Here is a 26,615-nt window from a genome sequence, read left to right on the forward strand (position 1 = left end):
TTTTGTCTCTGAGCTCTTATTTTGAAACAGTTTACTGTAAAAATGCTCAGAGGCTTTTACTGTGAAGTTACTAGGGGACTTTTATTGTGAAGCAAGTAAAGGAATTTTGAGTTTTAATTGCCACTTTAAGTCTTTTAATTTGAAGGAGCTTTGTGACCTTTATTGTGAAACTGTTGGTGGGCTTTTATTGTGAAGTCATAGGAGGACTTGTTTGCTTTTAATTTCAAGCATCTTTGTGCTTTTATTTTGTGTGTACTGAGAGACTTTTATTGTGAAGGAGCAGTAGTGCCCTGACCCAGCTTCAAGACTTTTATTTTGTGTGAAGCTTTCATTGTGAAGCAAACCATAGACTTTTAAGCTTTTACTTTGAAACATCGTTGTGACTTATTGTAATCGATTTGGTGATTTTCTTGCAAAGCTTAGGATTCTTACTGTGGAGGCTTTTACTGCTCAAATGTGTTTCAAGACTTTAATTGTGAAGTGTTTGTGTGACTTCCTGCTTTTAATGTAATCTTTTGGATTTTAATGTAAAACAGCTGTAGGGCTTTTATTATAAAGAAGATGGGGAGGGCTTTAACTTTGAAGATGTTGGAGAACTAATGCAAGGGCTTTTATTTTAACAAGTGAACTTGAAAAGGTAAACTCAAAATTAAACTGATGGACTTTTACTGTAAAGCCGTTTTAGTGCTTTTACTTTGAAGGAACTTCGTGAGTTTTTTTTTTCTTTGTAAACGGTAGGCTTTTATTGTGGAGCCACGATGGTTCTTCGCGGGGAAGTAGGTAAAGGGGTTTTACTTTGAAGCAGCCTGGGGATCTCTACTGTCTCATCTACAGATGAGAGGCTTTTATTGTGAAGCAGCAGCTTGGAGACTTTTAATGTAAAACATCTATGTCGGGGGTCCCCAGTCCCAGTCCACGAGGGCCGGTGTCCCTGCAGGGTTTAGATGTGTCCTTGATCCATCACAGCTGAATTAAATGGCGAAATTAGCTCCTCAACATGTCCTGAAGTTCTCCAGAGGCCTGATGATGAACTAATCATGTGATTCAGGTGTGTTGACCAGGGTGAGATCTAAAACCTGCAGGACACCGGCCCTCGAGGCCTGGGATTGGGGACCCCTGATCTATGTGACTTGCTGTATAGGGTTTAATAGGCTTTTACTGTGAAATTACAAGGAGGCTTTTACTGTGAAGCTGTAGGAGGAATTTTAAGGTGAAGCTGGATCAGAAACTTCAGGTTTAGTCTGCTCTGATCAGTCACACCTTTATTGATTATTTATTGATCCAAAAATGAACTGGCTGGTCCTCCATGTCAGTGCTGTAAAGGTGGGCTGTATGAGTTTAATTTCCTTTAACACCTTCAGGAAGAGTACGGCTGCAGAGCTTTCCACTGAATTTCCACCAGTTTTACACATTTCAGTAGTTTAGATCAAATCTTTCATCCTCACTCCATTAAAATTAAAACAGCTGTTGGTTACCGTGAAGAAACATGGGAATTTTATTGGGAAATACCTGGGTAGCGTTTTCTCTGGCGTCATCGAGTCAACGGGTGAGAGGCTTTTATTGTGAAAGATTCAGAAAATTGGGATTGATCAGGTTTTATTTTTCTCTTATTTTAAATGTACTTCACCACATTTGAACGTCAGTGAGCCTGCAAAGCTCAGACTGCTGACAGACACCACCAGGGGGCGACATCACACCAGGCTGCAACTTTTAGTCCAACCATTGTAATCAGATTACATTTTCAGACTGAAGCAGCACTGCTGTTGGTTCCCAGCTGGAGTTTCTGACGATTTCCTTAAATAAAACTAGTAAATATTTTACTAGTTTCAAATCTTGATAAAAATGTGAATGAAATAAAAACATGAATAGAAAAACGCAGCGAATTCAAAAAAGCATCACAGATAGAAATGAATAAAGCGCCGTTATTTCAGAAACGATCATCCATCCTAACACCAAACAAGAGACCTGTTAATGGAGGGGGGCACCTTCACGGAGCTCTGTGTGTGTGTGTGTGTGTGTGTGTGTGTGTGTGTGTGTGTGTGTGTGTGTGTGTGTGTGTGTGTGTGTGTTATTGGGAAATAACTCTCATCGATGTCGCAACAGAGTGAGAGAGGAGGAGGAGCGTGGACCGGAATCCGCGGAACTTTTACTTCCTCCACGTAAACACTGCGTCGCTCGCTGCGCCTTTTACGCGCTTTTAAGACTCTTTAAAGTTTGTGCGGACCGAGTCCAGCTGTTAACATCTGTCAGCATCTGTCCACAGCTGTTCGAAGACTCGCTCTACCCTCCCGCGCCTTTAATTAGTCGGCACGTGATGTTAACCGCGGCTGCTTAATTACCCGGAGCAGCTCCGAGCGTCACTTTGGAGGAGTTCCCGGAGCACCGGGGCCTCTGTGGGAGATTTACAGCCGAGATCGAGCCCTGACACGCGGCCGTTAATCACCAGAGCCCCGCTGCTCCCAGAGGGTGAGGGAGTGAGTGAGCCGCAGGACTCTGGCGCCTCACACTGGACCCGGACACTCCTGGTTCTGTCAGCTGTTCTGACAGCCCCGACCGGACTCACACCTCTCACCCCCGGAGGACCTGCTGCCAATGTAAGTGACCGCCTGCTGGTTTTAAATGTACTGTTTCCTCTACGGACCCCGCCGCTGTGCTTTACCAGGCTCGGGTTGGTTCTGCGGGCTCACTGACGGAGAGCCGCCGTCAGTGAGAGTACCACCGCGCACACCGGTGATCCGCAGCGGGCTGTCCGGACGCAGAGCCTCTCTGCTGGTGTCCGTGCGCCTGCATGCCGAGTTTCATTCTCAAAATCTCACAATTCCTGCGTGGATCGATTTTCTTTATCAGAAAACGCGCGTCAGCTGATATCATGTTTATGTGTTCTTCGGTTCGGCGTGCGTGCCCTGCCCCGACCTGCCCGCGCTCAAAAACATGTACAACTCCAGTAAATCATTTACGCTTTGTCCTGCTGCTGTGAGTGGAAGTTCAAATTCTGATATGTTATGAGGGCCGAATTTTACGTGAAGGACAGAGAGCTTCTTAAAATAATGAAGTTCGTTTCACAGCTGTCCGGATGTGAAGGCAGCTGGAAGTGGACACTTTATAAATGTCAGTCTGACGTTTGGAGGACAGTCTCCATCGATCTGGTCCCGATAATCCGATTATAGTCAGTCAGGTCAGAGTCTGCAGTGATCAGCAGAAACATAACTGCAGCCCACATGCCTCTTCATCATCATCATCATCACATCTAAGCACTGAACTGATGAGGCAGTGCAGTAACACCCCCCCCCCCCCCCCCCCCCCCCCCCCCCCCAGAAATGAAGAAAAACAACAAAGAAATAAAAGCGAGCAGATGAGTAAACTGTAAATGAAGTGTGCAGATGGAGTGATGAAGATTTCCTCAGAGGAAGCTGCTGTTTTGTTTTGTGTGTTTGTTTAACTCACTCAGTCTCTAAAAAATGGGCAATCTAGTACCCAGAATCCTCTGGGGCGAAGCTCGAGGGGGTTATATCTCTGTACCTGTGATGAAGCGTATCGCTCGCTCGTGCAAACACACACAGGAGGTGTGTGTGTGTGTGTGTGAGTGAGAGAGTGTGTGTGAGTGATGGATGGCGTTGGTGAGCAGCTCTGGGTCTGTATGTCCCTCCTGGGATCCACTAGTTCTGCCTGATTGTCCACCGTGACTCTTTATGTCCCTCCGTCTGTCTCTTGCAGCGCCTCTCCATCTTTCTTCACCTTCTTACTCGTTTTCTGCTGTGGTGCATTTTCCCGTGGCTCGGCTGTTCGTTTGTTATTAAAATGTCAAACAGGAACAGCTGAGATCTGTGGCCTCTCACATCTCAGGTGAATGAACGTTTGTAGGTTTTCAGGTGTTGGTCGAACAGAACAAAGTCTTACTGGAAGTTTTGGGATGTTTTCCCAGACCACACGACTAATGAGACTAATGGGAACTGAAGTGAAAGTGATGGTTTCCATACTGGGAGGCTGGTTTCTGTTCATGAGAGGCATGAAGCAGATAAAGACGTGAGTCACGATTCTGTTTGCGTCACAGCCTTCGACAGGCTCAGTCTGAGACCTACGGCGGCAGTTATCGCCGATGTGCTGGTCAACACAACCCCTTATTTATTTTACTCACGCCCAACGCGCTGCAGTCGTCTCCTGAATGATGCACTACATCTCCAAAAGTATCCACTCACCAACCAACTCACTGAATTCAGGTGTTCCAGTCACTTCCATAAGACGACACCTGTGCAACAGGTCCAGCCGTGAAAATTCCTCGCCACTAAATATTCCACAGTCAGCTGTTAGTGGGATTATAGCAAAGTGGAATCGATGGTGAAGGACAGCAACACAACTATGAAGCGGTAGATCACGTAAAATCAGAGCGCGGTCAGCAGATGCTGAGGTGCGCCGTGCACAGAGGTCACCCACTGTCTGCAAACTTCTGCAAACTTCACGTGACCTTCAGATTAGCTCAAGAACAGAGCGTAGAGAGTTTTGTGGAGCAGGTTTCCATGGCGACCGGCTGTATCATCAAGCTCAATGCAAAGCGTCGGATACAGTGATGTAAAGCATGTCGCCATTGGACTCTAGAGCAGTGGAGACGCGTTCTCTGGAGTGACCAATCACGCTTCTCCATCTCGCAATCTGATGGGCGAGTCTGGGTTTGGCAGTTGCCAGGACAACAGTACTTGTCTGACTGCACTGTGCCAAGTGTCAAGTTTGGTGGAGGGGGACTGCACACCACCCCGACCTCCTCGGAGAGAGCAGCTTTCACGCTCATGTAGTTAGGAATGCCATAACAGGGAGGAGCTTGGGTGCAGGTGGGTTGCAAAGTGGATTGTAGCTGCAGGATAAATATGCGCTGCCCATCCTCCTCAGAGATGATGCATTACCATGGCAACTGAGAAGGCTCAGTGCCAACAACTGTATTTCAGCCCAAAACCGTTTTCAGTGATCAGCGTCTCGTGTTGATCATGTGACTTTTCAGATTTCCAGATTTAAGCGCATTAACGTCTCACCTGCCTCACCTGCGATCAGCTGACCGAGTCTCCTCCAATTGTTCCAGGTGGACGAAGGAAAGACAAACAAGCTGCAAAGCTTCTTCCTGTCAGTGCGACGGGTTTGGATTACTAAGCGACCATGAAGACGGTCTGTTATTCAGACAGCGTGACATGAGCAGTTACCTGCTTGCAGCTCGGGTCGTTTCGTTTTTCAGAGACATCCATCAGCCTCCCTGTGGAGGTGTGCGGGCAGGGGACCGTGACTTCCTTTAAGAGTGAAATCTCAGGCGCTGCAAGTTTTACTGTCCCTGCGAGCCGTGCCTCCTTTTTTATTTTATCTGTTAGTAACCGGGTAATCTTTACTCTGCTTTTTATAGATTATTAGGATAAAGCATGGCTTTCTCAGCTGTATAGTTAAAGTAGGAATATATGTGAGTACTGTCTGATAGTAACGGCTCGCTGAGGCTGCAGATTTAAGCAGATTAACAACAACTAAAGCTGAAGACATTTCCTGTGTTTAGAGTTTGACTCAGTCAGATCCTGTTGTTTGGCAGAAGTCTAGTTTTTATTTGATTTCCGTTTTTCAAATCTATCTTTAGCTTTTATTTATCATCTATGTAAGGAGGCATGTGACCTTTAACCCTCTTTCCTGTCCTGAAGCGCACTGCACGCAGGAGGAGGAGGAGGTGGCACATATTGATCCATAAAAATTAATCATGACTCGCTGCTGCAGAGCAAACACACACTCCCACAATAAACCAATAAAATGAAATGAAAATAGATACAATTTCTCATTTCTCGGACGTGCACAGACAGACAGAGGTGGGGTAGGTCGGCCTGGACTCGTGCTGTAGTCCAGTAAAACAGCCGGTGTGTGTCGGAGGTTTCCCCGGCAACGGATGCGAATTAAAAAACAAACTCATTCTCGAATCATTCAGATATCCCTCCACGATCTGCACACCTTTGGATGCTGGTCAGGTGAGCAGATACAGCTGTCAGTTACACATGTGTGCAAGTTAATCAGCAGACAGGTGTGTAGACTGCTGGGAGGTCAGCTGCAGTGACCTTTTCAGCACAGAGTTAGAGCCAGAGATTAATAACAAGTATGATTCAGTGCAGAGAGGTCTGTTAACACATAGTGAGGAAGAAACACCCAATGCATCATGGGAATCCCCAGCAGCCTACGTCTATTGCAGCATAACTAAGGGAGGATTCAGGGTCACCTGGTCCAGCCCTAACTATATGCTTTAGCAAAAAGGAAAGTTTGAAGCCTAATCTTGAAAGTAGAGATAGTGTCTGTCTCCTGAATCCAAACTGGAAGCTGGTTCCACAGAAGAGGGGCCTGAAAACTGAAGGCTCTCCCTCCCATTCTACTTTTAAATACTCTAGGAACAACAAGTAGGCCTGCAGAGCGAGAGCCAAGTGCTCTAATAGGGTGATATGGTACTACAAGGTCATTAAGAGAAGACCTTGTATGTGCGGAGGACTGTAATTCTAAACCCTGATGCTACACTAACCCAACGTAACAAAAGAGTCTTTGTGGAATAAATAATTTCATAAAGACATTCAGACATATTCAGACCACACATACGTGAACGCCTTCTTTGGTTTTCTCACTCACTTAAAAAGTTGAAGTCATGGATGGAGTTATGGAAAAATGATGACAAGAATGACTCAAAAAAATTTTCTTTGTCAAGTTTGAAGCAGTTTCATGTTGTTTGTGTTTGTTTTGAAGGTTGTTGAAAAATAAACATTAACAGTCTTTGTCTTTGCAGGGCAACTTTCATCTCCGCCCTCGTCTTCCTCCTCGCCGTGATGGGCGGGACTTCCCCTGCTGCCAGTCAGTCCAGCGCTCCGACAGGTAGGTGACAGCTGTGACAGGCGGGATGAGATCGGAGCTCCTCGGAGGGTCGAGTCAGTGACTCGAGTCTGTTGGCATTTTTTGTCTTTCGGCAGCAGCGAAGCAGAAAACCTAAAAATCTGAATGCACATTGGTTTTAAAAGCTTCAGGTAATTCTCATGTAGAGGCACAGGAGTGAGGATGAAGTGTGGATTTGGATCCATCAGGCCGACGAGTTCTTTCTACGCTGAAGGGAACTGAGAGGGACAAAAACGAGTGCCGTGTTTTCCTCTAAGAGTCTCTCAGGTCTGCTTAACTGAAAATCTTTCTTGTTTCTGCGGTGCAACTCTGCAGAAGTGAGGTTAATTAAAAGCCGGAGCTCTCGCCCCGTGGGACGGCGAATGGATGGTTCCTGAGCGAGGAGCCTCATTTGTAACGCTGTCGGAGGGTGGCGGGGAGGCAGGGGTGGGCAGTGGGAGGTCAGTGTAGAGGAGGTGGGTGGATGTAAAGTGAGGAGGAGGGGAGGGGACGCTGCGGGCGGAAAAGCTGCTCTCTTCAAACGTGCCATAAATCAACCGTTTCAAAAACAACAACGTGATTTTAATTTTCACCCTGAAGGTCGCGAGTTTCCCTCCACGCTCACGCTGCAGACGCACGCACACGGCTGAGGGTGACCTGCACACCCACACAGCAGATCTGTTTATAGAGACTAAACAGGGCCTGACAAGCACTCCTGATAACCATGATTAAAAGCTCAGATGTTTGGTGTAATAGTAGCTTAAAGACCTCCAGAGTAACTAAAACCATCAGCAGGATGTGAAGAAATAAACGTCACCTGGACGATGCTGATATATGTAGATGTCACCTGATGTGTAACATCCCTGATTGGTTCATTAATAAAAGCTATTTCTGACGTCTGAAAACGGCAAAATTAAATAAAAGGACTAAAGTCAAACCTCGATTGTGACACGAGTTGCAGATCAATGTTAAACTGTTTCAACCAGATTATTGAAGCATCACAAACACAGCGACGCCATCACTGTAGTCCTATTATCCTCATACAGATCGCTGGGACTGAAGCTAAACGCTGCAGCTTGTTACGGACAGATGGGTGATGTGTGTGTGGAGAGGTAGGATCAGGCTGGAGGCGTTAGTGTAGATGGATGGATGGATATCGAGGGAGGAGGACGGGAAGAGGTGGACGGATGCTGGAGAAGGTTTTAATAGAAAGACTAATACGCCGGCCGGGAGAACCTGACAGGTCAATTACCAACACGCACACTCGATCCAGCTCCGTACAGGAGGGGCACAGAGCCTCCATTAATCCAGAGCTCGGTGTTCACCATCCTGAAACCACCTGCACTTCAGTTTCTCAAACTGAGGCTCGGGACCCCAGACGAGCCGCTGGACGAGCCACGAAATCGAAACAGTTTCTGTTGTTGGATTTGTCTCATAATGCATGAGTTACCTGGTTTCTATGGTTACAGAGGTCCCACTGATCCCTGATAATGTTTTGCACCTTCAGACAGTTTCAGTGTGTGTTTCAGTTTAGACTGTGAGGGGGGGGTCTTAAATGTGATTTTAAGGGTATTTCCTGTGCTTAGGTGGGTTTAGGGGTCGCACATTCTACAAGAGTCTGCTCCTCGTGGTGGATGATAGTCGTCCTTATTATTATCCCATGCTGTGTTGAACAGCAATCATCTTTATCCTCCATTTAAGTCATTCAGTCATTATAGATGAGGTGCTTGTAGAGCGAGCTGCGTGCTTTGTAATCTGACTGACTGATTGGCCTCGGGTCAGCGCTGAGACCGCTGCTCAATTAAATCAATTGAGGGAAAATTGGTCTGCGCTAATTTTGATGATCAATCGGTAATTTAAGTCCTGCTTACGATAAAAATCCTGGATGAGGGTTTGCACTTTCTCTTTTAGTTACAGCCATCAGTTAGAGCTGTTTCATCCTCACTGCAGGAGAATTACATCAGCTATAAATACTACAGCACTAATGGCTTTACTGACACCTCATTCAGCACGGCGGGATGTCTGTGCTGGGCTAAAATTCACCCTGTTTTTTCCTGTTCCACCTTTGTATGATTTTCATAAGCAGAGACAGTGACGGCAATCTGGAACTTAAGCAGATGTTCGTGTAATTTCTATGCTGATGATATTTTACTGTCTGTTTCTGTAGGAGTGCCCAGTTCACAGAGTATCACAGAAAATCCCTGATGCTCATTTTTTGCTTTGAGCTTCGCGACGTCAGTGAGCGTTTCGCCCGTATCTGCACCTGAAAACAGCCCCGCAGTAGAAACGTATCAAAGAGCATGCCTGTGACTAAGATGATGATGTCATAGTTAAACACGCTGCACCCATTGGTCTACACACACTCGGCAGAGAGCAAAGAGGCGGAGCTGTTACCGAGCTCAGGTTAAGAGAAAGAGATGGTTTTGATGTTTCGCTTAACCCGAGACCTTCATCACCTTCAGCAGGCAGGGCTGAGTCTAAAGGGGGGCGTGGGGTGTCCACATTCAGTCAAACGCTTTGGAAGATTATTTTTCCAGATTACTAGAATAATATATAAATAAAATATTAATGAAGTTGTTTTCATATTTACAAAAAATAAAAATAAACATTATTTTCCGCGCCCCAGTAAAACTGTGAGTGAGGCCCGTTTGGCTTTATTCATATTATTAACATCTGTTATTAACATCTGCATCATCAGAACATCTGCTTTCTGCAGCAGGAAAAATTTCATCACAGGGGACACACACACACACACACACACACACACACACACACCATCCAGGCACAGCACAGTCAGTCTATTTTTGTAAGGACATGAATAAAGCCCGTTTTTATTGCATGCCTTAGCTTAGGTTGCATGTTTCCATCGTGCAGAGGCGACAGAGCTGCTCAGAGGTCAAGCAGAAAAATAAAGGCAGTCACATATTTTTGCCGTATTTCTGTGTATGTTTCTCCAAGTTTCAATAAATCGCTGCACCTATTTCCAATTTTCCTGCCCAACATAAAGAAACGAGGCGTGACTGTTGCACCGCTCTGTGCTGCAGAGAGCTCCGTGTGGGGCTGATGCAGAGGCTGTTGGCCCTGTTCTCTCTCCTCAGCTTTCCAAACATACGAGAGGCTAAAAAGCCACAACAAATGTTTTCTGTGTTGCATAATCTGGTTCCCACACTAACTTTAAAGAAGTAAAAAAGGTCTCAGTTGGCTGTGGACATGTGAGGCAGCAGTCATGATCATCTGTGCCGGGTGTCTGTCTGTGTGCCAGATGCTGATGTCTGTGTTTCCCAGCTAGACGCTGGGATATTCTGAGCCTGGAGGTCGGGGTCAGAAATCTGTGCCTCCATCTGTTCACGCGCACGGCTCTTTGTCCTTCGCTCTGTGCAGCTTTCTGCACCAAATTTAATAACCGCTGCAAGCAGTTTAATTTCAGCAGTGCAGCAGCTGCCCTCTGTGCTTTAATCCTTTAATGAGGCGGACGCGTCCTTTAACAAGGCCAGTTAACGATGACATCCACTAAGCGCTGTTTAATTCGCACAGAAAAATCAGAGCCAGACCAGCATCCTGATCCAGAGAGGGAGAACCCCCACAAACTCCTCTTCCTGTTCACTCATCAGTTTCTGATAAAAAAGTTCATCCGTTGAATGTTTGGCTCGTTCTCGGTGTGATCTGCACGCCGAGGACTTGCTTTGGTTGAACTGTTCCTTTAATGTTCCTCTCAGAGCCCATGTGCTACGACTGGGGCGAGTCCAGCGAGGGGGCGGTCTCTGTAGTGGAGGGCGAGGTCGGTTGGCTCTCCTGTCCTCTTTTCTCTCATCCCTCCGTCTACAACTACACCTCCACCCAGAGCGCCGGGCACAACCTCTTCTGGTACCGCCTCCCCGAGGGCCACGACCTGGAGCAGCCAATCACGTACAGGTAACCCCCATTAACGCGTCGGCGTCATTTTCAGGGGAAGTTTAAATGGTCTGTATTTGTATAGTGCTTTTACTTGGTTTTACTTGGTCCTAAGGACCCCAAAGCGCTTTACACTATACACAAGCATCCACCCATCCACACGCACACATTCACACACTGGTGATGGCAGCTACGTTGTAGCCACAGCCACCCTGGGGCACACTGACAGAGGCGAGGCTGCCGGACACTGGCCACCACCAGTAGGCAACGGGGGGAATTGTCTTGCCCAAGGACACAACGACCGAGACTGTCCAAGCCAGGGCTCGAACCGGCAACCTTCCGATTACAAGGCGAACTCCCAACTCTTGAGCCACGATCGACCAAGTTTAGAAGGAAGCTGAAGCCAAAGGACCAAAACCGGCTTCACTTTTTCTGCCCTGCAGGTTTCCACTGCTCCAGTTCAAGGTTTTAGGTTTATTTCTATATAAACTTTATGTTGTCTGGAGAATAACAGAGGGAATAAACAACCGATGTGTTTGTGATCGATTACAGATGAGCCTGGTTGAGTTTAAAGCAGATGGGGGGGTTGTGTCTAATTGAGACACTTTGAGAGGAGCTGAATGATGAAGTGGGCTGTAACGATTTCCCTTCCAGAGAGGACGTATGGTGTTTGGGAGGCGGCTCGATCCGCCTCGCCGACTTTGTTCTAATGTTGTTCTAATTGAGTCGTGTCTGATTTACGTTCACTCATTGGTGATGTCATCCTGCTCTGCAGCTCGCGGCTCAGCAAAGACAGAGAGAGACTGTTTCTGCAGCCGGCCGCCGCCGCCGACACCGGCCAGTACATCTGCATGCTGCGGTAAGACGCCGGGGCTGCTGGGAAAGTTTTTGTCTGAACCGAAGCGCATGTTGCAAATATATCAAACATTTGTCTTTGAGCACGCTCAATCATCCAGGTAAGTAAATCCCAAAAGGTTGATTCTGTTCATCTGGACGTGGAGGATTCCTGGTTCCTCACTGAGCCTCTTTAAACACGACCTCCTCTTTTCTGTTCATAATTTGTTTCCTCAGGATGTTTTAACCTTCAGAGCCTGTTATTGTTTAATGTTTTCACCTGTCAACGGCCCAGAGCGTCAGAACCTCGAGGTTTTATTACAAATACTGGTTTTATACTGGTCCTTCCCCCTCTGAGTTCAATACCAGCCACACTGCGACCAGTATGTAATCCTTCTGTTACGACCAGAAATGCTGTTTTTATTTCAAACTGCTTTAAAAGTGCTACGAAGCAGCTTCACCGAGCCAGCCTCCGGCACACCTTTATCCTCAGGTGTAAATGATTAGCAATTCAGCCTTGGCCACACCCACTTCCACTGCCGCTGTAAGGCGAGGGGTGACAGAGGGCCTCCATCTCCAACAGCATTCAGTGACCACATTATATTTAATTTCACTGCAGCCACAGCTCTGAGCGGGCAGCTGACCTCTCTGTTCTCCAATTAATATAAATTCTGACAGAGTCTTCAGACTCGTCTCGCGGATAGGCCTCGATTTTAGCGACTCCAGCCGGCTGATGGTCCAACACGGCCGGTCCAGCCCGGTCATCAGCCTGTAGATCAGTCAGATGCAACAAGCCGGTCTCTTAGCTTCGATCCTCCGTCTTGGCCGCTCCACACTTAATCTTCCAAAGTGGCTGTGAGAGCATCTTAAATGTGCCGCTCAGCTCGACGGATAAGTCCTGTCAGCTGGACTCGCTCCAAACCTCCAAGTAACAGTCAGCAAACAGGATCAGGTCCCGAGGGGATGAGGAGGGTCCGGGCAAGCCTCGGAGCGAGATCGGTCTACGAGGGTCAATCTGTGCCAAAGTGATGATCCCGTGATGTAGTAAAGTGTCACCTGCCCCGTTTTACTAAAAGTGTTCACGTTTGAATTTGCCTCGTATTCATTTCGAGTGATGGGAACAGGAAGCAGATCAGCGTTACTCGACCTCACGAGTCACCTGACCATGCAACGCACGGGAACATATTTATAAATAAGTCTTTTATTCTGAAATCCAGAAGAATGAGAATGTGAACTAGTTATAGGAGTTAGAGTTTTAAGCGTGAAGCATTTGGACGGTGTGGAGATCACACGTTAATCAGATGGAGCAACAGCAGCAGGCTGATGGTGAGCTCATCGAGCACCTTGAAACACAAACCGATGAAGAAGCGTTTTAAACGATGAGCCGGCGCTCAGAGGACGCTTTGACTACCTTTATATAAAGCTTTTCCTTTTTTTATTTCAATAATAATGTTGTTGTGTTTCTGGTTGTTTGGTCTCTGCGTCGCTATTGTGTTTTGTATTTATTAGAAAACACAAACAAAATAATATAAAAATATAATAAGCCAATGAGCGCGTCCAAAACAAGATTCATTCATTTCTAATGATACTGAAAAAAACATGAAAACTTAGACGGCCGTGCACAACAGTCACGCTTTGTTTTTAAAGATGATTGTTCGTGGAATTTTTATTAGACAGACAGGAGAGAGAGAGGAGGGCTCGAACCCGCTGCACTCTGCACACGGCGTACACTCGTCCGCTAACACGGCGAGCAAACAGCTCGCCGTGTTAGCAACGAGTCACTGAGGACGGGCGGGGTTTCCTTCAGCTCCATCTGAACGTTTTTGGGGACTTGGAGGAGTCGGCCGTAATAAATCTGAACTGGGCAGATTATCTCAGCACATGAATAAGACTCTCTCACACACACACACACACACACACACACACACACACACACACACACACACACACACACACACACACACACACACACACGTCGGGGATTCATATCTTGTGGGGACTTTTAATTGACATAACCCGACTGTAACCCTGACACTAAAACCACATTTTGAGTCTCAGACATGCCTTCAAACGTTGGTCCCCACAAGTACACTGAACTTCCAATTTTTGGTCCCCACAAAGACATGAATGCACACACATACGCACAGCACACATTTCATGGAGATCAGGCCCAGCCAGACAGGCATTACAGCTCTGCCTGTAAGTCGTCTGAGCCACAACCAGTTAAGCTCACATCAGTTATTTTGTGACTAATGAAGACAAAAAACCGACGTCTGTATTTTAATTTTCATATTTGCTACAAACACAAACGTATTTCTTCTGATGTCGTCGTTTACTTCACTGCCGGTCCGTCCGTCATGAGGCTGCTGCCGTCTGTGGTACGAGTGCTGCCAGAGCTGCTTTCAGTACCAATACTGCAGCAGACCTCAAAGAACAAGGTGATCTAGTTCTGCGTTCCTGTGTGGTCAGGTCACTTCCTGTTTCCTCTGTCTTACCGGCTTCAGAGAATTATTTGGCACATGCACAAAGCCGTGCAGACACAGATGCAGGAATAGCATCCACATGTTTCAGAGATCAAAACTCAAGTTCTCACGAGCCTCTGAGTTCACGTATTTGTAGCCTGTAAGTTCCTGACGTTTGGTTTCGAGAGTAAAACAGCACAGCTGGGCTAGCGTGCGCACGACTGTTCATATGATAAGATAATAATCAGTTTGTTGGTGATGTTTAGAATCTTTGATCTGAATCACAACCCTGTGATAACATAAGAGGCTCAATAGTTTTAGAGATGAAGCAGAGAGTCAACCAGCTTCTTTCTGTTGTGCTGATGATGCCGAGACCAGCGATGACCCAAAATCACAGCCTGTGTTCGCGTCCTGTGGGTTTGTGGTTTGCTCTGCTCCACTTTGTCATGTTTCGGCTGAACGCCGCTTCTGAATGCCGTCAGTTCCCCGAAACTTTTAGAAGAGCTGATGCAGCATCGTGGGAAAGGCGTGAGCATCGTGCGCCTTCCTGAGCTGGCGCCTGGGTTGGAGTCCACCCCAGACTGTTTCCTGTGTGTCATTCACTCTCCTCACTTCCCTACATAATCTCCATACTGCCCCCCCCAAATAAAAATCTGAATGTTTGGCCGGAGCTGAAATGTGCAGATGCTCTGGATGGGTTCCTGCTTGCTGACATCTCCCGTCTCTGACTTGCAGTAACAAGTCCTCCTGCAGTAAGATCGCCATCCGCCTCAAAGTGTTGCGGCCGGACGACGTTGTTAAGTGTGCGCTTCCGGTTGCCGTGGCACCGATTGAGGACTTGATCCCTTTACAGGAGGGGAAGACGTTAGACTGTCCAGACCTGCAGGACGCCACCAAGATGTCAGAGAGCGCACCAAAGGTCCAATGGTACTTTGTGGCGCACCCGGTAAGTTTTCAGCACTGCTGTTAACCTCTGTCCTGTTTTATCTGCAGTCTTTGATTCTGTTGCATTCAGATACTCAGAATCACATTAAAATCATGCTGGTCTCTGACATAAAGCCTGGTCCTTCAGCCTCTGAGTGCTTTCTCTGTATGACACCAAATTAAAATCCTTTTAGACACTCGGTTCTTTATTGAATTGACATTTTCTTAAATGTCAGTAGATCAAAAGTAATCGAGTATATCTTTAATGTTTCTGCAAATAAAAACATTTTTATTGTTTTGAACACAACATTGGGCCCCAACACAAACTCAAAACTGAATCAAATACCAAACATATCGATGTCTGTTCTGCGAGTAGCGACTTAACCAAGCGAAGTCGCCGCAGCTGGACGACGTCCACCTTCTGACACGATCTGTCGTTTGAGTTCATCTCCAATCAGCCTTCAGTGTAACGGATTTATTGGTTTGTTCTGGTCGCTGTATGTTGGCGCTCTCTTGAATCATGGTTACTGGGCTGCTCTGTTTTATTTCCAGTCAGCAACTTTTCTAATGGCTGTACATTATCTCTGACTGATGTTGATGTTTTTCTACGATAGAACATTTCTTCACTTATTATATATTATTTTAAAGAAAATCAAGGCACTGTTTCAGGGGCAGAGGTGAAATGATGACATATTAATGATATAGAAACATATTTATTAGAATTCAACTAACTTTGTATAAAGTCATTTTCCATATTTTGAAAATAGCAGTGGGACCAATATTGAGCCTTATGGAATCCCTTCAATGAAGTACTTTATGTTTAACTAGAAATGAATGTGTTTTGTAAAGAAGTCTCCCTGGTTTCGTTATACACCTTGTGATACTAATGACTGAGTAAACCACAGACGTATCAGCACCGTTATAGCTGATTAATCTTTTTTCTCTCACAAATGTTTTTTTCTCTTCCTCGTACGATGGGATGCCTGTGTTTCTGCAATAACAGTTTTACTTCTTCTTTCAATTAACAGAATATGTTCAGTGTGGTATTCGTGCTTTTCCTCTCTTAAACGTGGCAGCTCTGTTCATTAATCCTTCTGTCAACGAGTCAGTAAAGCAAACAGCTGAACTGAAACACGCTGTAAAGCCGAGCGGAGCTGCAGGATATCGTCTGCAGATCGGGTCTGGATGGGCTGGATGAAACTAAAGTGTGTGAATCTCGCCGTTCTCAGGTGTGCGACTGGTATCCGTTCTGGGACAGCGACAGGGAGCAGAAAGGAAACAGTCTGCAGGTTCACCTCATGATGGAACAGTATCAGGGTTTATATTACTGCAGAGTCCAGTACCAGAGGAGGAACCAAACACTCAACTTCACCAGGAGCATCAACGTCACGGCCATCTGTGAGACACCGTTTCTGGTAACTCGCATACAGAGATTACAGGCAGTAACTGTGCAGGTAACCGGTGCTCTCATTTACTCTCAGTGCCCCTCTCGCTGCCCAAAGAGCCCAGCATCATGAACCCCACACATGACCAGATTTTCACAGTCAAAACAGGTACGTGAACAAACCCCCCGAGCGCTGTTCAGTCATCTTTGTCTTTGCACGTTTCTCCTGTTTGTACTGCAGCTTTACAGCTCAGAGGCCTCGAGGACGTGCTAAACGCTCCTATGTGTAGATTTAAAGATTTGCATAAACTTCATGAGCATTTGACCGTCCCTGCCGTGACTTGGAGATGCCGGTCAAACGTGCCTTGGGCTTTACCTTGGGGCCCATTGTTTGGTTCATATTGCTGGCACTAATTCAGAGTCCTGGTGGGCTGTGGGTTCAGTGGCCTCATGGTCTTTCTGGCTCTGCGGAGCGATGACCTCCAGCTTCAGCACCTCTCAGTCTGAGACCAGGTTCCCATCAGGAACAGGCTGGAGTGCCCGTTCCTTTGGGAACAGTGTGGAGGAGACCCCGGGGCAGACCCTGAACGAGAGAAAATGTCTGTTGGCTGGAATGTGTCATGATGAGGACCGGAAGGAAAAATCTAGTTTTTAAGGGTTTTCTTTGTGTCGTCGTTCACCCTGAGCTGCTGCAGTCGTGTATTGTGGAGACCCTGTTTGTATGCGAGGCAGCAGACTCATTGATCGGTGCAGATGACAGCCGGAGGTCGCTGTTGACGGAGCGATAGTGTTAATTTGTTATTGATCAGAAACGATTGGTCAAAATGGAAAACGTGCAGACGAATAAAAAATTGAAAGAACAGAAAAACCAAAACCAACAGAGCTCACATGTTAAATAAATAACTTGATGTGATTGGCTGTCCTGTGACTTCTTCACAGCAGGAACATAAATCCTGCTTGAATAAAACGTGCTGCACAGATATCTTTGAACCCATTAAGAACATTTTGAGTGTAATGAGGTTGATCTACAGCAGCCTTCAGTCCTGCTCACACTGATGAACACAAAGGTCTGCACAGACGCCACGTCTCTCATTAACACAGAGGACGGGGACAGGGGTGAATCTAACCAGGCTGATTTGTCCAGATGTGCATGGACAACATCAGCAGTTGATGGAAGAGTCGTGTGGCTCTGTGGAGGAAGTTCTTCCACCTGCAGCTGGACTCTGAGGACGTGACGGGCGGCACTTCGTCTGCCAGCAGCTTCTTTCAAACTGGCTCTCTGAGACTCGACATTCACAAAGTTAATCGTCCGCTCAGAATTAGTGGAAGCTGCGGGAGAACGTCTCATAAAACAGAACGAGCTGCTAACGGCGTGCACACACTCCATCAACGCACGCGACATGCACACACAGTGTGAGTCGGTGCCGATGGAGGCGAGCAGGACTGCAGCCAGCAGGCTGATAAATGTCTGAAGGAAACGACTGCCGCAGCGCCGTCATCAGCAGCAGTTTAAGACTTCAATATCAGCGTCATTGTCTGTGAAAGGAAAATAAAGTCATGAAACTGCAGCTGCGTTTTCCAAAGCTGCAAACACTGCGACTCCAAAAAGTTTGAACGGGTCGTTAATTAGACCGAATTACTGCATTTATGAAGCTGTGCAGCAAAGAAACATCGAGATATAAAAACACGCTCGGGAACATGTGTTCTGCACGGATCGTTTAATGAACCGCAAATATTCAACAGAAATGAATCCAGAGAATACACTAAAATCACTTTGAGTCATGTCCGTCACCAAGTTGGACGTGTGCCGCTCATTTCCAGCTCCACGTGCAGCTTTGCGCGAGTCGCAGTTCAAAACGACCACATTAGGATATTCCCACTCTATGGCATCATGCAGATCCACGAGTGGAGTGAACTGTTTAACGTGAACATCCACGCCTGCAGCAGGAAACACTTTACCTTCATCCTGCACTGAAATGAATATCCTTCTGTCTCTTCAGGCACCGAGGTGCGTCTGGTGTGCAGAGGTCAGCTTCCGTTCGTCCTGGACAAACCGTGGCGGGAGATCTGGTGGACAGTTGATGGGAAGACGCTGGACAAACTTCCTGATCGATTCACACAAATTAACAGGTGCGAACAGAGCGCGTGCGCCAGCGGCCGCTCTGCACGGGCGCTTGTTATAAAGTCACATCTTCAAATAAACTTGATGATAAGAGCGCTGACCACTGCTAAGGTTTTTGCTTTTATTTGGGTTTTTCATTTTAAATGACGCCTCCTTCACTTTCATCAGCGTCTCCTATTTTTGCACCGTTGGAATTAACTCCAAACCTTTCAGTAAAAAGCTCAAAATAGTGAATTAAAGTTCAACTCAAAGAGTGTTTTACAAAAACAAGATAAAATGTGTAACGTGTGTCTGTAGCCTCAGTGCTTATAATGTGAAAGGAGCTGTTTAAATGTAACAAACTTGAAACACTACTTTATTGATATATATACTAGGCTGCGAGACATCAGCAGCACAGCATATTTAAAACAACTCGAACTATCAGACGAAAGCAGCGGAGAGTAAATTCCTGCAGAAAGCGTGCTTTTATTTTGAAATGTCACTTCTTTTTGTGCTTTGAGGGTGGTGAGAGACCACTTCAGGGACCTGACTATCGAGAACATCCTCGTGATCCAGGACTTCCAGTCCAAAGACCTGAAGCGAGAGTTTTACTGCTCCGTGAAGAACGAGCGAGGCTTCGATACCCGCAGAGCTCAGCTGGAGGAGGAAGGTGAGGAAGCGCTGCTCACGCCGTGTGGATGTTTCACATTAAAGGCTCGTCATGCATCTGAAACTCAAGCTCAGTAAACACTTTCCAGATGAGCTTCAGGTCTCAGGGAACAAACAGGAAGTTCGATTTGGGAATTATGGTCCTGGGTGATCCCCACCCAACACCTGTGACGTCTTTAGTAGACCAAGGTGTCGATGACAAAACCATAGATAACGTCCAGCGTAATGTAGAACTCCCACTGTGGACTCCCACAGGGGGCGCTCTTGAGCTCGAGCAGTGTTAGATAGAAAGCATCAAAAGCACAGATGTCGTTCCATTTCTTACAGGTTTGTTACAATGAAATGATGAAGACCCCCTGCCCTGTGTTGTTTTCTGTCCGTGGGGGCGTGGCTTAGCCGTCACTGAGGCCTCAGGTGTGTTTGTGTTGCAGTGTCGCTGCCCACCGTGGAGCTGGGCTGCGGCCTCGGCGTCACTCTGCTCCTCATGCTGATCCTCTTCGTGGTTTATCACGTCTTCTGGCTGGAGCTGCTGCTGCTCTATCGCTCCTGGTTTGGCACAGACGAGCGGCACACAGGTGAGACCCCGCCCCCAGCTCCCTCCACCTGCTCGCCCGTTCCCTTTATGACCCGCAGTCAGATAAACCCTCAGACGCACCGTTTTTATCGCCTTTTTGTGCGATTATGATTCTGCATATTCGGGGTGTAAAACACGAGGTAATAAAGCTACAGCCTTGTTTTTGGCCAGGTAACTGAAATATCTGCAGTGTCACTTCACTTTTTATGCCCTGACACTAAATTTCTTCTCTACGAGTCGCGCTGCCTGGCTGCGCTTGCAGCATTTAGTTTATTAAAGGAGAACGTTTGTGACCCTAAAATCACTCCAGAGCTACATGTTTGCGTTCGAGGACACTCGGTCAGCTTCTCACAGAAAAATCCCCTCGCTTTATCTCGATCGGAGGCAAAATTTGACAGTTTTCACATGTCGTGGTAGAAAAAGATTGTATCTTATCTGCAAATGAAACTTGTGCATACCAGAAATGTCACACAGGACGTCTGAGCAGTGTGTGCAGGGACGTTTTCATGTCATGTGGAAAAATGGGAACAGACGTGGAGAGCAGCGATTCACTGAAACATGCAGCATATTTGAAAAGTCCAAAACCTTGAGTGAGACTGTTCAGTTTAGTTTTGTAGAGAATGAAGAAGAAGGAGGAGGAGGAGGCGCTTTATCAGATCAGTTTCCACTCACTTTTATCTCGCTGACTCGACATGTGTGGGTGACATTTACGTCCTGACTTCCTGACGACTGAAGCTCAGAAGTTTCCCCTCTGTAATGGAGTGTGTGTGTGTGTGTGCGCGTGTGCGTGTGTTCAGATGATAAGGAGTTCGACGTGTACATTTCGTATGCGAGGAACAGTGAGGAGGAGCAGTTTGTTCTGTTGACGCTGCGCAGAGTCCTGGAGAACGAGCTCGGGTACTCGGTGTGCATCTTCGACCGAGACAGCCTGCCAGGCGGGAGTGAGTACTCACGTGTGCTGTCACACACACCACACACACACACACTGAACAGGTGAACCAAAACACACGTCATCCATCCATCCTTTCATCCGTCCATCCTTCATTATCCCTCTCTCCCTGCAGCCATCACAGATGAGACTCTGAGTTTCGTGGCTCGCAGCAGGCGCCTCCTGGTGGTCGTCAGTCCTGGCTACGCCTCGCAGGGCTCCCAGGCTCTGCTGGAGCTTAAGGCCGGCATTGACACTATGGCGCTAGCTGGGCACCTGCGGGTGATCCTGGTCCAGTACAAGCCGGTCCGGAGGAAGGGCTGGGTCAGGGAGCTGAGGCGGGCCCGGGTGGCTCTGGCGCTGGTCCGATGGCAGGGGGACAAGTCCAGAGAGCTGTCGTCACGCTTCTGGAAGAGGCTGAGGGTGGAGTTGCCCGTGAGGAGGGTTAGCAGCCGAGGGGAGGACGAAGAAGAGAGCAGTAAGGAGGTGGCGCTGATGAGGCTTCACAGTCAGAACAGTACAAACTCCCAAACGGGGCTGATCAGCAACACCGTCAAAGACCCGCAGAAAGTCCTGAATTCTGCAGCGTAGCAGCAGCTCTCTGAGAACAGTTACAGCTGATGGAGCTCAGCCTGGGGAAGGCTCGTGGTTTCTCTGAATGAGAGTCATGCTTTTGACCAGGACTGACTCAGATTTATTCATTTTATGGAACAAAGTTTCATTTTCCCTTTAAGGATATGAAAAAGTCCACAGCCATGCTAGCAGCTCTGTCAGTATTTACACCAGAAAACATTTCCCATCAACAAGCTAATGTTTTTATCAGTGTCGCATTATGAACAAATGGCACGTTTCAGCGTCCTGGGTTAATGAGACTGTGCTCCACCTTGTTTCCTCTTCAGGTGATGTTTGGCCAAAACCACTTACAGATACCCGCACGGTTTCCTTTGGCCTCTGAGCAACGACACGCGATGTCATAGTGTGACTTGTTTTGGACAAAGTTTCAGTTTTAAATGTGGCCGTCGCATTTTTAACCCAAAACCACAATATTTGCTGAAGCCGACCAAGTTCTTTATGCCTAAACATAGCTGCGTAGCTCTTGGTGCTTAAATATAACAGTTTACTCTTGACTGTGGTTGACATAGAACACCATGTGAGTACAGTAGTCAAGTTTATTTCTATGAACTATATAATCATTGACCAACAGGCTGCACAATAACCAAAACCTCCCAAATGGAACAAAATAGTTCAAGTAATTTAAAAACGGTTAAAAAATACGGTTGGAATGAACTATGAATTTTACAAAAACGTAAGGTAGAAAAAAACGGAATAACTTCTTACATCTAGCTGAGAACAGAGGATTGGCTGCTCGACACCGTCGGTGCAGGTCGAGCCCAGCACGTGCAGCTCAGAGGACAGATGTCCATGTATGTGCGAGCCATATTTCACACTAATCATCTAACAGCTGTGCAGATATTTAAAAAGGAAAATGTAAATCTCCCTGACAGGTTTGTAGCTTGAACCTATTCGCTGGAACGTTGAAGACAATATAATTACACAGCAAGCAAGACACGAAGTAGACAAAGTTCTTCATGTTTCTCGTGCACGGGAGAGAACCGGACAAACGCCGTTCCTTCGCTTGACCCCAGTTGCTCTCGTCCGCTCCCCCGTAACACTGCTCTTTTATTGAGGTTACATGAATATGCATAGGTTCATTAACATATGACCTCTACATACAAACAAAGAGTACCGTGTGTGTGTGTGTGTGTGTGTGTGTGTGTGTGTGTGTGTGTGTGTGTGTGTGTGTGTGTGTGTGTGTGTGTGTGTGTGTGTTGTCAGAGTGTGACCCCATAAATAACTTCCCTAAACCTGCTGGTCTGGAAGTCCAGCAGTTCATCTAAACAAAAGGCACTTAGCCTAAAACAGATACAGCCACGTTTATCCTACCATGAAACAATAAGACAAGGTACGACCTCTCCCATGCTCCCAGGATGTAGGTGTGCACACAAAGTTTGCAGACTATTAAGGCTCAAACCTCTACCAATCTACAACTAATTATAAAACTCTAAGCATATATAAGTAGATATTTCTAAGCATAAATGACAATCAACAATACAAAACCTAACATTCCCCCCTTTTTGACCTTTATGCTAGAAAAGTTATGATCACCTCATGTTTGACAGTTTCAATGCAAACATTTTTATACACAGCATATGTCAATCACCCTAAATTACTGTAACCGTACACAGTTTGACAAATGTATTAGCAGTTATCCCATTCCTCATTGATCTCATCCAATGGCAAACTGCATCCTACGAGCAAACAAATGAATTGTTAATTTAATAGTTAAAATAAGAAAGTAACATTTTCAAAAACATCCCAGCTTTGCTGTGATCACCCATCATCTATGCAGAGTGGTTTGAGTTCTGCAGGGCGTCATGAATGTCTCTTCCAGTTGTTTCCATCACTGTCCATAGGACCAGAGTAGAATAAGCATTCAAACATACCAGTTGGTTTTGTTGTTTGTCAACATGGGTCTCAGCTATCATGAAAGCTGCAGACCTCTTCAGCACTCTAGTTTTATGGCCTCTACCAACCCCCATCACCTCACTTCAGGCCTTCGTCCTGCGAGGGGGGTACTTATGACTCCTCCACTGTCCACGCTCTGCAGAAAAACCCCTCTGTGGAAAGGGTGCTGGGTCCAGTTATCTTACTGCTGTTATGATCCCAGCAGTCTTCAGAGTGTCATCATATGCACAGTGCAGTGGCACAGCATTAGGTGATGTTCATAGGAAACTGCTGTCATCACCACCATAGCTTCTGGTTCATGTGCTTTTCATAGAATCATGATGCTGATGCTATGAACGCTCTACACACATGAGTCAAGATGCAGAAAAACTGCTGCACATCTGAAAGAAGAAGCTGAACTCACAGAAACGCTGCACACTCCAGTTATCACAGTTATCATAGTTCTGTTTCCCTCTCTTTGATGAGTTCTCAGCCAGCTCTCGATCTGATAATGTGTAGCTTGCTCATCAGCTCAGAAGAGACCACAACGCAACCTCACACAGTGGTTGCGTGCTTTGCCCCACAGTGGCAAAGACGTGCACTTTCATATTCAATTCAGCTTCTCCATCATGTACTTTTAGATGTTTCATACAGGGTTCAGCATATTAGTTGTTTTCACAGGTGTGCTCTACATCTCAACAATGGCTCATAATAAGACGACAGTCTTTCACACAGGTCAAGTGCCTCTATGCACATCATTAGTTTAAATATTTACCTATTTTACTTCATCTCATATGTCATTGTACTGAATTTGAGCAACCACAAGCTTAATGCAGATTACTTTTAACAACTATCCACCTCAATTAAATCTAAGGTCTGGAGCACAGGCTGTTGTTGATCAGGGCAAGCCAAAGAATAATCTAAGCATTTTGTGTCAGCAAGGGGTGGGGGAAAGCCATTCACCAGAGCATATCTTAACTGCTGCTGATGTGGGCTGGCCTTCTCCACACACTCTTCAAGGCGGGTTTTTTTTTCTGAAAATTTCTAAGACTTGAATCTAAACATTTTACAGCAACCAATTTACCCTCAAAATCACAGTTTTGTATTAGAATATGAATATCTCGCGCTGCTGGGAGTGAATTCTTGCATGAATGCGTTGTCTCCCTGTGATGCAGTCTTACTTGCTCGGGAACCTATGATAACAACAACAACCGTGTCACAGACCACACCTGCTCCGCAGCATTCACACAAACGCATATGACAACAACAACAACACAAATTAGGCCTACTTCGAACTCTCACCGTTACACTCGGGACACCGACCCAATCTTTCGGGACCCTAACCCAGTCGCGCGACAAAACCCAATGAAGGGACACTCGGGACACAAACCCAGGGCGATTTCTCGGGACACAAACCCAGTTGCGGGACACAAACCCAGCTTCGGGAGACAAACCCAGTTGCGATTATAGAGTCACTCTCCAACTTACTTGGCGTTGCTTAGCATCTCGGGACTTTACTACAGGAACTTCCTGACTGACGTCAGTCTTTCAGCGTGTCTCTTCTCCCCTCGGTGAATGTCGACTCCAGGGCTCCGGCTCTCGAAGGACCAATTAATCGTGCTTTGGGGAAAGGAGTTCATCTTTGTGGAAACCGTGATTGTTTGAAGTGGTTCATTGAACATCAACGTTCAAGCGTGGATGTTACCGTCCTTACTGCAAAGCTGCTAGCATGGCTAAAAACGAGCTTCAGACTAACATTTTTAAAGGGTTAGTTCGTTAGTTAAAATGCTGAAAGCGCCCCTAGAGGCTGCAGTGTTCATTACAACAGGAAGTCTGTGTTGTCAGTCCTGGAGCTGAAGTCACGATGCCGTTAAAGCTGGTCGCCCTCAAGAGCGGGAGGAGGACGATGCAGATGCTTCGATAGAAGTGTTTGTTTTACAGGTTTTCAATTTCACTCATTTTATTTTAACTTTGATATTAGCTGCCATTTCATCATCTACAGTATCCACTCATTATCACATGTGTCATTATCACATTTATGTATTTCATTTTTTTTGTTTGTCCAGAGTTAAATACTTTTGTGTTTTCTAAACTGGTGCTTTATAAAAGAGGTCTGGTTTTACTTTACAGTGTTTTGTGCAAACATGCACAAAATAGCCTTAAACACATGTTAATCAAATCGTAACACACAGTTAACACACTAATAGACTATAGAGGTGGATTAAAATCAAGTCCTATATCTGTATCATGTTAGCATTCAGTGTTAGGTTCATATGGGTTCTATCGTTTTTTTCTACATATCTGTTAAAAACCAAAGGTCACCTGTTGGTGGGACTCGTGGAGAGGTGTCAGGATAACAAAGTGGGTAAGAGTCATCCTCGGGGAGGGGGGGGGCCATGACCATCTATACAAAATTTATTCAAATCCATACAATGGATGCTAACACATCACATGTGCCACAGACGGGGAGCATTTCCATTTATATATCTGTATGTCCTCTGTAGCTGAATGTAGTCGTCATTTTAATTGGTTACAAAGAGCACAACACCTGCCTAATGAGCAGGTCACTACACAATCACCTGTAGTGTGTATGAAAGATACTGACTTATCTGAAAATACCCACTAAATAACCACCAGACAGTCGTAAAACTTAAAGTGCGACACAAACCGGAAATGAATAGTTTGCCTTCAAAGACAAAGTTCTGCCTTAGAACTGAAATCCACTCAAAAAGTACAACTTTTACTTTGAAGGCAAACATGGCAACAAGTGATTTCATTACCGCTCAGTAGTTGACAGTGTTTTCAGACAAATCGGACACTTTCATCCAACGTAGGTGCAGCTACAGCAATCTGTTAGCATCCAAGGTCTTTGGTACAACCAGTTTCACCCAGTAACAGCAACCTCCAGGAACCAGTCAGGGAACACCCACATTTTCTTAAAGACTGGTGGGTACGGTTACCTGTGTGATTTGTGCGTGCACACATGTGACATCGCTTGGATAGTTGTGACGTTGAGGAGTTTTTGCACAGACGCCAGCAGAGAGGTAAAGCTGGGTGTCATCTGCATAGAGGAGTTATCGTACCTGCTAAACAACACAAGAAAAACCAAGTATGGATTCATGCTTCATGCACTGCAGGTTTTAGATATCAGCATTGAGTAACCTGTTATTTGTTTGTTAATTACTGTGCACTTTCTTTATTTTCCACTTTATATTTGATATTTCAACAAAAAATCAGCTCTCATTGTATATTTTTCTTACTAAAATATGCTACGCTATTTATCTCTAACCTGAACAATCAGTATTGTAATGAGAGAATGCATCCTGCACTTTGTCACGCTGTGAACTGTGGTTATTTTATTTCTGTTTTTTGGTATAAAAGTCTTTTCCTTTCACCATCATTATTCATGTCAGTGTTTTTTATTTGATGTCTTCCATTTTCAGAATCACACACACAAAAATAAAACTATGCCTCGGTCGTAG

The 26,615-nt window shown here is 46.0% G+C and overlaps 1 protein-coding gene across 2 annotated transcripts in view; it reads left to right on the top strand.

The window, feature by feature from the left end:
- The window catches only part of il1rap (interleukin 1 receptor accessory protein), a 33,222-nt gene extending 6,633 nt beyond the window's left edge, over window positions 1-26,589 (top strand). The window contains exons 1-12 of one of the 2 annotated variants that reach the window (XM_085371344.1): window positions 2,066-2,594; window positions 6,779-6,864; window positions 10,578-10,773; window positions 11,528-11,611; window positions 14,784-14,994; window positions 16,202-16,370; window positions 16,454-16,525; window positions 18,357-18,486; window positions 18,979-19,127; window positions 19,558-19,701; window positions 20,498-20,641; window positions 20,765-26,589. In XM_085371344.1, the coding sequence (XP_085227470.1) occupies window positions 2,593-2,594; window positions 6,779-6,864; window positions 10,578-10,773; window positions 11,528-11,611; window positions 14,784-14,994; window positions 16,202-16,370; window positions 16,454-16,525; window positions 18,357-18,486; window positions 18,979-19,127; window positions 19,558-19,701; window positions 20,498-20,641; window positions 20,765-21,219 (1,842 nt within the window). In that variant the 5' untranslated portion in view covers window positions 2,066-2,592 and the 3' untranslated portion in view covers window positions 21,220-26,589. Of the gene's footprint in view, window positions 1-2,065; window positions 2,595-6,778; window positions 6,865-10,577; window positions 10,774-11,527; window positions 11,612-14,783; window positions 14,995-16,201; window positions 16,371-16,453; window positions 16,526-18,356; window positions 18,487-18,978; window positions 19,128-19,557; window positions 19,702-20,497; window positions 20,642-20,764 lie in introns of those variants that run through there. The other variant, XM_085371346.1, reaches the window with a different exon arrangement.
- Window positions 26,590-26,615: the final 26 nt, after the last annotated feature.

This window comes from Diplotaxodon limnothrissa, linkage group LG14 (genome assembly GCF_057381915.1).
Source record: "Diplotaxodon limnothrissa isolate DT_005_m linkage group LG14, D_limnothrissa_male_GT1.1, whole genome shotgun sequence".
NCBI lineage: Eukaryota > Metazoa > Chordata > Actinopteri > Cichliformes > Cichlidae > Diplotaxodon > Diplotaxodon limnothrissa.